At 41.8% G+C, this 12,349-nt stretch overlaps 1 protein-coding gene across 2 annotated transcripts in view; it reads left to right on the top strand.

The window, feature by feature from the left end:
• Positions 1-12,349, top strand: part of rspo2 (R-spondin 2) — a 57,613-nt gene that overhangs the window by 27,383 nt on the left and 17,881 nt on the right. For both annotated transcript variants that reach the window (XM_034127895.1, XM_034127894.1), the window contains exons 4-5: positions 6,794-6,937; positions 7,598-7,786. In XM_034127895.1, the coding sequence (XP_033983786.1) occupies positions 6,794-6,937; positions 7,598-7,786 (333 nt within the window). The remainder of the gene's footprint in view (positions 1-6,793; positions 6,938-7,597; positions 7,787-12,349) is intronic.

The following is a 12,349-nucleotide window of genomic DNA, read 5'->3' as shown; positions in this document are numbered from 1 at the left end:
AACACCGGAAATGTTACCCCAAAGGCCACTGTACTTTACCTGTGTGAAACTAAAAGTAAACTTATTTTGACTTATTTGCATAACCAACCATGTCATCAATGCTAATGCTAAGCTAGCTCTTGATTGTCATTAGGCCTAAATACCTTTTAGCTACATGTTAAACGATATCTTCACATTTTCTAAAATATGAAGATATGGCATTTTTTTGCAGGCACTTAATGTTTGAAGTTATTTTTCCGAATGTTTCCAGTGTTCTGATTACACAATAAGCCAAATGAGACAATTAAGATATTTTCCAGATGCATTGTTTTATTTATTTTGTCTTTAATCGGAATTCACTTTACCTAATATCAAAATTCCATTTAAGCAAAAAAGGTCAAATTATGGGGATTTCTCTTATGCCTCAGCAGTTTAGTCATTACGGCTTAGAACATCTCCTTCTGCAGTTTTAACCAGTAACAGCGATCTAAACCCTTTTTTCATGACTCATATAATTGGAACAGAAGGACATCTTGTTCTCTGTTAAATTACCCTTTGTTCTTTACTTTAATCCCACTATCCTAACCGCAGTATCCCCATATTGGGTAAATTTTGACTTTAACTGATCCTGAGTGCGGCAAGTTAATCTGAATCCCTCTCCGTACATACTGCTCATAGAACAACATCTTGTATTGTCACGTAGCATCAGATCTCAGAGTGAGGACCACTTTGATGTGATCGCTCTTTCAGTCATGGCTTTCTAATCCAGTTTCCTTTTTGACCCTCATTCTCAACTGCGCCCTGCATGTCAATTTCAATAAACAGTTCAGGTCCAACTTTCGTAAGCGGATATTTTCCTGGGTTGGAGGCTAATTGTCAGGTCAGGGAATGGTGAGTTGACACTGGTACCTATGAGAGAACAAATGACGGTGACGGGCTCTCTCCCGCTGCGGTCAGAGCTGACGGGTGCTCCTGGTTTCCAAAGAGGCCTGGAACGTGGCATTACGTCTCTGTTATCATGAGCTTTTTAAACACAGGCTCTGAAATCACTCAGGGAGCAGCTGCTTATTATTACAACTGAATTTCCCTGTGTGATCTTATCTCATTCAAGATTTTTTTTTGTGGACTGCCATGGATAAAGGAAAACAAGAGCCAAGACAAGAGGCTTGTACACTCATCCAGTCACTGGCTTAGTGTTCAGTATTTTCGAAGGGCCTCCTGAAGCATGTGACTGAGAGCCATTCACACTTTTATGCTCTGTAGACTAGTAATATTCGGTTTCATTCTAGGATAGGAACGTTTTAGCGATAATGAGTTTAAGGCCAGTGCAATACCGCTAATTGTAGATTTAAATAATCCTTTTCTGTTCATGTTAATCTAAAGTCTTTTTTTGAGGGAAGAATTCTGTAAACGGCATTTAGAATTTCTTTTGAGCATCATGTGTGGGCTATAAAGTATCCCAGCATGCACAGGGCAAACATCTCATGACACAAACATATTAAAAGTAGAAAAACGAAAGGAGGTAGCATTTGTATGCAGACTGTACACACTTTGAAACAATGCCCTTTTCAATCACAGAAATGATTGATTATGTACTTTATTGTAATAAAGAGCTAAACATTTGTTAACAATTAAATCATTTTGAATTAAGCTATTTGCAAAGAAATCAGCATTTATTTTCTATTGTAATGTTCTTGAATGTCAGTCTTGGAAAAACGTAAAGAAGATACGATGAATTACTTTTTAAAATTATGAATGGTGGTGTATTTACCTTACCATGCCAATAACTCATTTGTAATGACTACTTAAGGACATGTGCCTAACTTGATGAATTTTAAATGTACGGCTTTCATTCTAAGTGGGATTATCCTACACTGCAGAGAAAATGACTCTATAATTACAGCCAACAACAATGTTAACTATACTTTCCGCAACATTACATAACTAAAGGCCCATTTAAACCTACACTTGAGCTGGACTCAAGTGGCCCCAAACATGGGAGCCACAATGTTAACAACCATCACTTAACTGTAGCCGGTTCGTTAGCGATGTCTTTTTGTTGCATAATACCTTCCTGTATGTCCATAAATTATGTTCTTAGGTCCCTGCTCTACAAGAACTCCTTTCAGCAGCTAATGGATAGGTTGATATGAGCCATAAACCATATGCAGTAACTCCAGTGTTATCCACAGGGGTTCTTATCAGCCGCCCAGAAGAGGCCCCACACCAGTGTCTGTGGGTGTCAACCCACCGCTCGGCATGGAAGATTTGTAGCAACGCTCACACACTACGCCGCTTTATGTACAGCCAAATATGTGTGAATGAGGTGCAGTCATGCTCTCGCCTGGGCCACATTTCATAATACCTCGTTTTAAAAAAAAACATACATTCCTAGGCAAAAGCATATTCTGTCATTTTGTATCACATGCAAGCTCTCTGGCTGAAGAATTATGAGCTGAAAGGGGACTATCGGAGCTGTCTTTTTGAAAAGAGAAAGTGTTGAGAGGGTCAGCATGGGAGCAAGGCTGCATTCAAAACTTCCTCCCTCAGGGCATATTAAGGACCCCCCACTGCTACACACACATACACACTCTAGCCACCAACCGAGTTGCCTTATCCTACTGCAGCAGGCTTTCAAACACGCAAAAACCCCAGCTGTGTTCGCTGCCAACCAACATCCAGTCAGATCAAGGCCTGGGATTGCCAATATCCTGGAAGCGTGGTTTAAATATCACAGTGCCGTCAGTGCCAGCCTAATGTGCCGCTAGAGACTTCTCTGTCAGAGGTAATTGTTTTGGATTGCCAATTGTGATTTCTTTTTTTACTGGGTTGCTCACACTGAGGAAATCTATTACCAGATTCTATTGTTGTATTTCTCGCTGCTTTGTCACATAAAATTACATCTGGAAGTTGAAGGTGATTGGATGTGCCATTTCCAAGATCATTTTAGTTTTAAAGTACACCTTGGGAAATCGTTGGGTTTGAGGCGGAAAAGAGCCATGAATCATGTTGGTTCCGAGGCTGTAAAAAGGAACTAATATGGGTTTTTGTAACCTTTAGTTGGAGGCGCTGGCAGCCTCTTTCCATGTATTTCATTCAAGTTCTCACTTTCTCACTAATTCTGAGCTTGTGGGTATTTCCATTGCACGGTCTGACCAACAAAAAAACCCAGTTGCTTTTGGCCTTTGAGCTTTATCGAGGGACATTTAACCATCACACATTTACTAAATGCTCTTTAAGATTTGCCAGACAATACAATGGACCGGCAAAATCACAGCCCGGCGCAGAGTTGAATAGGGTTATTTCTCTCAACTTCATTGTGTGTACTTTATTGAGAATGGAAAGGCTGTCTGTGCTTGACCACAGTGTGAAGCTCGAGCTGTCTGCGTGTATGCTAAACAGATACAGGAGCAGACTGTAATCCTTGGAGTGGAGACGCTAGGAAGACTGCTGACACATCTGTCATTGCTGTTCTCTCTCTGGGAGATACCGATTGACAGGAACACCACTTCTGCTTCACCTAGCTGTACATTGACGCACTGAGGAGCACCCAGGTGGAAAAAAGACAGCACAGAGACAGTTGGGAAGAACATGGCAGCTCTGGCCTTTGCCAAGAGCTCCTGATATTCCGCAACTCCGCACTACATGGCTGGGTAGAAGCGAGCAAGCCAAAGCCTCCATGTCAGCCAAAGACGGGGGCCTAGAGAGTAGGTCAGAGCTGTTCGACCCAGCTTGGAGGCAAAGGATGGAAAAAATAGGGCTTGTTTTCCCCATCACATTGCCAGGTCTTTTACGACACCGACACTCCTGCTGCGCCACATCGGTTCTGGTTAGCTTTGTGGAGGGGTATGAGACTTCAACTCACCGAGAGCTCAGATAACGTAAAAAAAAACCCTGTGTGGAACATGAGAGATCATCCATCTAAATGATTTAGCGCCTTTTTCATGTAAATGAATGGAGTGATTCACATGGTGCTGTCAGGCTGCAGAGGAACCACAGTTGACTAGAGCTGACTTGAGGCTTTGAGTGTCCGTGATAATACCGGTGGGTTCCTTACCAATACCACAGCTGAGGGACCGCCAAGTTTGCGCCATTAGATCACAAGTGACATCATCTTTCAACTCCAAATGCACTTGACATGCATACCGCAAACAATTCAATCGCAAAGCCAAACAAACTAAAAAGTGTATCTGCGAAAATGGGCAATGGGGAAATTTGTAGACGACCCCTCAGAAACCCTCGGCCACTTCAGCTTTTGACATTCCTTTCAAAGCTGAAACACAAGGCTTTTCCTCCTGTGTTCATGATATAACTCACAGGCCTATAACTCACAGGCCAGAACCAGGCTGGGAGATAATGATGATAATACGTTTAAGTCCCGGGAACAGAGGGCCTTCAATGGGATCTGATGACCTCATTATTTCTCATTAGTCTCCCTGAGGCACCTATACGAAGATTTTAAAGGTGGTCCAGAGGTTAATCCTGCAGGGAGAGTGAACCCGCTCCCCTGTATCAGTTTCTGGAGCTGCTGGCCGAGTTAGCCTAACTGACCATTGATCAGTGTGGGAGCTTCTCCAGTGTCAGAGATAGCCTACGCTGTCCCAGATAGCCTTTGTGCAGATAACTGGACAGAAGGATAAATGTATGTCATTGCGATCCTTTCCTACTCGTCTCGCTCTCGGATGACCTCTGACCCTTCAGCTTTGCCTCCCTGCATTCTAACTCCCATGGAGCCGCATTGATGTACCAACCACCTCATCAATCCTGCTGAGAAGACATTATTACTTATCTTCTATTTAGAACATTTCCGGGCATTTGTGGCATCGCCTTACGGTGAACACTTGTCAAGTGCCACTGCTGCTGCACAATACAGTATTTCACACAGCTGTGTTGCTCCTATTTACTGTCAATAACTGAGGATTGCACAACAACCCCAGCGCTTTAGAGAACTGCCAGATGTTCTTGTTCCCCCCTTTTTTGTTTGGGAGCTAAAAGTCTCTCAGGTGATGACAGGCCTGGGAAGTGTGAAGGGTAAAAGACAGCTCAGTGCTTTCCAATTAGGTCTGTGATTTATTAGCCTGCTTCTTGTATTGGGCTTCTCTTGTATTAAGCCTGACTGATTCAGAGCAAAGTGGATAAGATGCAGAGAGCTAGAATAAAAAAGACAGAAAAACACTTTACATAAGTTTGACGTACACATTCCAGCCCAAAATCTTTCTACTGTACCGCGTAACTCCCGAGATCCAGGACATATGTTGTGATATAATATAAAACGGAACAAAGGTAATACCTAGATAAGATCAAATCAAATAATTAAATTAATAACGTGATGTGACTGAGAACACAGGAAATTACCAAAGGGTTAAGCGATTTATGGTCAGTGTGTTGACGTCTTTTCAGAATGCAGAGTACAGCTTCATTGCAGAGTGGGTTTATCTCCAGCCATATCTGATTGGTATGTGTGTGTTTGTGCATATGTGTGTGTATCCATGGTTTGTTTAGACTGGTCGGGAAAGCGTGAGACCAGAGTGAGTGGGCAGAGGCCATACTTTAGGGTTCAAAGTAAAGCGGGGAGGGACCCCCTCGTTTTGGAGGAATGTCGAGGAGGAGGCCTGATGGTTAGCTGGAGATGGTGTAATTAAGGGGTGTGATTGTGAGAACCTTCCCTTCCCCGGGCCCTGCAAGGGTCACAGATAAAAGAGCAGCCCTCAGCACCCGTCTCCGCTCTCACATGTGGAAAATCACAGTAACGCAGGTTTTACACGCAGAGAAATGCGCACGCGCTAATGTGTGGTTGCGTCTCCGTTCGAGGCACAATGAGTGAAGCAAATGACACCCTACCTGCCTGCAGGCGGAGGGTGACAGTGGCTGCAGGTTACAGAATGTGGTTTCCCGACATTGGAAGCCTATTGGAACACATAGAGGCCGTCAGGAACGTCATAAATTAGCCAGCTCTGGGAGGCTCCTTCTAATCATGTGGGCCTGCGCGTCGCCCTGCTGGTGTGGTTGTTGTAATTTGGCCCTGCCTGATGTGCTATTTGCAGAGTAAAAGCTTGATGACACATTGCCGTGCCTTTCTTTGCGAGTGCGCCACTGCGTGTCGCGCGCAGCCGGCAGGGTGTGGCGTGGGAGGATAAGTGTGCTGTTGTTTTTGCTGACTTAATGCATCAGCATTTGTTTGGTGAGGCAGAGCTAAATGGTGTCCCCCTCCCCATGCATCCCCCTTCCTCACTCACCTTTTAACCTTTCATATCGTAGCCAGAACTTAATGGTTTCACACAGATGGCCAACGTCTTGATTATGAGCCCTCATACTCCTTCTAATAAAAACCTGACTTCACCATAATCCTCAGTTATGGACACAGACATGGGTTGGAGCAGGGTGCAGTGATAACATAGCATATTATGGACACCTAATGGGATGTATTCTTCCTGTTGCAGCACACTGTTAGTTGAAAACATGTGAGCTTGTGTGTTTGTTTCCAGATTGTTGGATGTTGGTGCAATATGTTGAAAGAGCCCAGCATAACATAATGCCTCACTGTCTGATGTTGTTTTTCACACTGTTGAACATTCCGAACATGAACAGGAAGATGAAAAATAAAATATCTGTCAAGCGAAACACATTTTCTGAAATACACTTGAGCCCTGGAGAGAAATGATTCACTGGGCATCGAGAATTTTCTTTTTTGTGGGACAGACAGCATAATCCTTTCAAGAACCCCCATCCCCAAACCCCTTAGCTTTCGATCAACTCCAGATGAGAGGGATCTCAGACCCTGATGACTCTCCTCTTTTCCCCCTTCTTCCTCCAGGGTGCAGGATAGAGAACTGCGAGTCCTGCTTCAACAAAGACTTCTGCACCAAGTGCAAGTCAGGCTTTTACCTACACAAAGGGCGCTGCTTTGAGAAGTGCCCCGAGGGCTTTGCCCCGCTGGAGGAAACCATGGAGTGTGGAGGTACGTTAAACGCACAAATATGTACAAATAATTAAAGAAATATCCAATCTGAATAAACAACATTGCCTACTCCGTCAGACCATTTTTGACTGTTAAGCTTCTTCTAAAATTGTGTATACTAGAGATGGTCATAATGATACGTTAGCGTGCGTTCATTAGTTTGTATAAGTTTCACAAAATTCTTCATTATCACCAAAGTAAACAAAACAACCCTAATTTCTAGATTCTAATGCAAATTATAAAGTAAAGTAATTTTAAGGCAGTACATAACAGTTTCTAACCTTAAGAATTTTCTAACGCTGAAATCGTTATATCAGCTTTTTGCACTTTTTTATGCTAATGTGAGCGTTAGTTTGCTAACAACATTAGCATAGCTTAATAACAATAGCACATTTTAAGGTTAGAACAAGTTATAAGTAGCTTCATGCTTGTTTGCCTAGCAATTATATTTAAAATGAAGGTTTATTGTCATACGTTTTCGTAACTGGTGGTGGTAAAACTTCTCAGTTGGCCTGCTTTTTTTTGGATTAAGAAACAAACAGTTGAACTGTATTAAACCTTGGCCCTGTATTAAACCTTGACCTGGGGTCTTTGGGTTGCCTTTAAACTGTACTCTGCTGTGGTTTCACTGCACATAACTGATTCTGCTTGTCTTTGCAGAAGGCTGCGAGGTGGGCCAGTGGAGCGAATGGGGAGCCTGCACCAGGAGAAACAAAACCTGTGGCTATAAGTGGGGTCTGGAGACCCGGACGCGGCACATTGTAAAGAAACCACCCAAGGACACGATACCCTGTCCCACCATCGCTGAGTCCAGGATGTGCAAAATGGCCCTGAGGCACTGCAGGAGAGGTAAGGATAGTTTGCAGCCATATGTTTATTTTTGTGAGAAAGATACTCTGTCAGTCGCTCCAAACTCAATCCATGTTCACTTCAAAGTTTACACTACGCTGATGAATCTGGAAAAAGAAACGGCGTTCTTTCTCGCTGAGAGTTCCACCTGTTTCATGTAACCCTTGTACCTTCCACTCAACCTTGTTTTTTTGCAGTCTATGTTTTTGAGGTGGCGTTTTGGTGCATTAAACATCAGTATTTTTCCATGGCGGCCTTGTTCGGGCCAGCTTTTCTGAGGTATATTTCCCCCCCCCCTCTCCCATCACCCTTCCACTCCTCAGTGGAATTCTTCAAAGTAAGAACTGCAGGTTTCCTCAATGGCCGTCTCTGTTTCCTCCCGTCAGCCTGACAGATATTTGCCGTGCACACAGCATGTATGTCAGGCCATTAAATGAGAAGTCAATTCTGGAATTTCTCTCTGTGTGAATTCAGCTAAGGGAAATATTTTTTTTCAAAAAGTAAACCATCTCTCTAAGACGATCCAAACACACCATTTGGGGTGATGGCCTCAGTTAAAGAAATGTGTTTCCCCTCTTAATGTACTTTCACTTCTCTCGTAAACTTTGGATTAGGATAGGCCAAGTGTAAATATTTAATTCACCAAATAAGGAAGCAATTACAGTGGCAGATATCATTTAGGCTGTCGAAAAAAAAAAAAAAAACATTGCTGAACAGAAAGAGGGAAATATTCTAACCTCGAGGATTTTTCTCCATTTTTGGCCTGGAGTGTTAGACGAGAGGATCATTTAGTGAAGTGGTGAAAGAGTAAATAAACTTGAAATACACCCTGATAGTTTCTCGTATTTCAGCACTACCAAGGCAGTGGCTGCTCTCTGGGCTGGAAACTGTGATTCCATGGCACATTTAGCTCCTAAAGCCTGTTTCTCAGGGAAATTCTCCCCAACCCCCACGCTCCTCTTTGGGACTTTGCCGTGGCTGCTTGACCTTTTCCGACAAACTTTATGACCTTCTTTAATTAAAATGTGGCATTGTTGCGCATGGTTACTGCCGGTAATTATGTCGAGCATGAAGTTAGTGATGGGAAGTTGTTGTGAAGTTTAAATTAAATGCATAGCAGAACCATTTTTCTTTCTTCGTCCTTTATAAAAAAAGACATTAAACTCTCTTTAAGTATCTCACTTAAAACTACTGTCCATTGCAAAACACTCAAAACAAGTCCTTACCTAATGGCCGTGCGATAAACGTGTCACTGTGTGCATCTTAGGTCTTAGGACTCTTCAAGCTTGTGAAATGCTGCGGTGGCCAGTTCAATAAAGGTACATTTCAGACTTAGGCATGTGTTGTTAATTCCATACCGCTCGACCGCTAGTAAAAAGTCCCTACTTGGCAAAAGCCAGTGAAATGCAACACTCTTCAGTTCAAATAAATACAATGTGAAAATGTAAGCTGCTGAATTCGAGCGGGAGGAGGTAAGTGCTCGACCAACTGACATTTTAAAATAATCACTTCCCATCAATGATAATAAAGCATAGTCCAGTGGGAGGAAAAGCTAACTTCCTAACTTAACGTCATTTTCAATTTCGTTTTGGAGTGAAACAAAATAAGACAAAAATGCAACAACGCTACTGTTTAGGCAACAGAAATAAATAGTTAAGTGCTGTTACATCATGAGATACCTTGCAATGTGACCCTTTTAAATGACAATCAATACAAATGTCAACCTCTTTGCAAGAAAATGGACCCTAATACCTAAAAATAACAGGGTTTGCAATGCAATATGACTAATTGAATTTAGAAAAAAGTAACATGATCATTTCGATTTTATTTCAGAAGATGAATGTAAGAAGCTCTTTTTCACTTGGTACTGAAGACAGTCTGAAAATGAACATTGTTATCATCTTTTCTCGCAAGACACCAGACACCAATGTTTAGGATAAGCACAGGATTATATATCTGCAGACCGTAATGATGCTGTGGATTAAGCGGAGACAGGAAATACGAGGATGCAGCAAGTAGGTATAGACTATTTATGGCAATGCTTATCTGATCACCCAGGCTTGCATTTCTACATATCTACGTATTTCAATTACACTGGACGTGTATGCACAAGGACAGCGACAAGAGTGATCTTCTTCTTTTCCTTTCTGTGTCGGCGAAGATCTAATCCCTCTGTAAAACACACACAGAGAAAGTAAAGCCCAGATAATGTCAAGAGGCGAGGCACTCACAGCAAACATGACGAGTTGTGTAAACCGTGTCTGATGCGTTCCGTACAAAGTGTAAACACCATAGATCATTCGCACTGCTGGGATTAATTTGCTGTTCTCGGTCGGTGTTTGGACCATACATCTTCGTCCTGATAACACACTCTGTCCCCAAAATGGCCGGGGGGAAATATTGCGTGGAGCACACAGACAGACACAACATGTGGTGGTACACTGTCACAAGCACGATTTCCAACTGTCAAGCTAATTTCAAGCAAACTTTTGAAGTTTGGCAAACGTCTAATTTGGTATGTTTCCAACTGCTGAGTTGCACGAAGCATCGAAAAAGCCATATTGAATGGTTTCACATGCTTGTTTGTTTTTTGGCAGAGAGAGTTATTAGGAAAAACTGTTTCCCGTTGCTATTAATCACATTACTTTCGAAAAACATTAAGTGATTAGAAAACCTTGAGGAAAACCCTAACCCTTTTATTAAATTCACCTCATATTTCATTTTCATATAATACTTGAATGAAAAATGTAAAGGAGAACATTCCCTTAAATATCTCTTAGTCATATGCTGAGAGAAAAATAAGACAAGTCAACTCAAAATGCATTACATTTTTACATTACATTTGACTTGTTAGACGCTTTTATCCAAAGCGACTTACATACTCAATACTGTGGACAATCCCCACAGGAGCAATTTGGGGTGAAGTGTCTTGCCCAGGGACACAACGACATGCTGACTGCAGTGGGGTTTGAACCTGTGACCCCCTGATCCGAACACCAATGCAGTAACCCACTGTGCCACACGCCTCCATGTGGAGGCACCAAATGTTCTTAAAGTCTACTCAACAGGTGTGCATTATGTTGAATCGATTTGGTCTTCACCTTTGTGGCATGTCAACAATTGTTTATTAAAAGCAAACTTCCCCTAAAAACTCTATAAGGGCAGGTGTTGTGTTTAAATGTCACATGGCACATACCTTAAAATGGGAGAGATGCCACCAAAAAAAGTTGTTAGAAGAAGAAATAAGTAGTAGGGAAATTGAGGTACAAATAAATAAACTCAAACAAAGTAAACATGATTTTCAATGTCTTCAATCTTGGCCTTACAGGAAAATCAAATAGCATCTTAAAGCAGTTATAAGTCATCCAGAAGCTGACACTATGACAATAGGTTCTTGATCTATGGATTTTATTGGGGAAAAATGAACCAATAGTATTTCTTAAGCCTCAAAATGTTACAAACCAATCATCAGTATTACTCTAAAACATATAATTAACTAAATTGAATATGATGATATTTAGGGATATTTAAAGCTGCTTGCATTGGACATAACATTTGTGGACTGTGTTAAAAAACAACACCTTTTTTCTTATCTTAGTAAGACCGCTCTGAAGTGTTTGTGAATCCCAGAAATCAATGGGCAAAACATGGTTACGAACAAAGGCATTTCTTCTTATATCGCTTTCAGCATGAGGCCTCTCTGGAGGAATAAGGAAGTCGTTGAGACGGTAAAATGCTCTTCTTTCCTTCAGATCCCTGGAGTGGCTCTCTGTACGGGCTATAAACAATAAAAATACTTTATTAATAGCTGCTCTGCTGCTATCACCATTGACAGACTGCGTCTGCCCCTCTCTGTCTTGTGAGCTGATGGGAGGAGAGGAAAGGTGAGTGGAGTGATAACACTGCACAGCCCGGGTGTTCCACATTATATGCCATTAAGGAATTCCCTACAGAGATTTCCCAGCAGCCCCTGTCATCAGATTCACTGGTTCACAAACAGACATGTATGACAGGTTTGATTTCTCTTTCTCTGCTTCTTTTTTTCTGCTGCCCTTAGCATCGCTAATCAATCCATCTGGGTATTTTCTTTTCTTTCACTACTGCCCACCCACTATACTATAATCTTTCAACAACAGCTGCTTCTGCAATGTCAGTGACATTAGATCTTGTGTAAACAACTTAAAATGTGAAAGCTCTCCAAACGCCCATGCTTAATGTAATCCCTGATTTGGGATTTAACAGGGACTAAAGTCCAACACAAACGCACCATTGCAACTTGGGCTAATTTTCGACAGTTTTACAAATCGGCTTTCAGATTCTCAGACGGCACATAAGTATTTACGGTAGAAGTCTGGAGTGACATTTGTTCAGCTCTGCTTGCTTGATTCCTATTTAAAAGTATAATCATTTGAGGGGCATTTGTAGTGCAAGGAGGCAGCTAAGCACAAAGTTAACCCAAACAAGAACAGAAGTTTTACAATATGAAGTTATTGAACAGTAAAACATTTATAGCGTAGCAACATTTGGAACTGATAACAGAAAGATATTAAAGACCTGGTTTTC

This window comes from Trematomus bernacchii, unplaced genomic scaffold (assembly GCF_902827165.1).
Source record: "Trematomus bernacchii unplaced genomic scaffold, fTreBer1.1, whole genome shotgun sequence".
In the NCBI taxonomy this organism is placed as follows: domain Eukaryota; kingdom Metazoa; phylum Chordata; class Actinopteri; order Perciformes; family Nototheniidae; genus Trematomus; species Trematomus bernacchii.
Note: the sequence above shows the minus strand (reverse complement) of the source record. Positions and strands in the feature narration are given on the sequence as shown.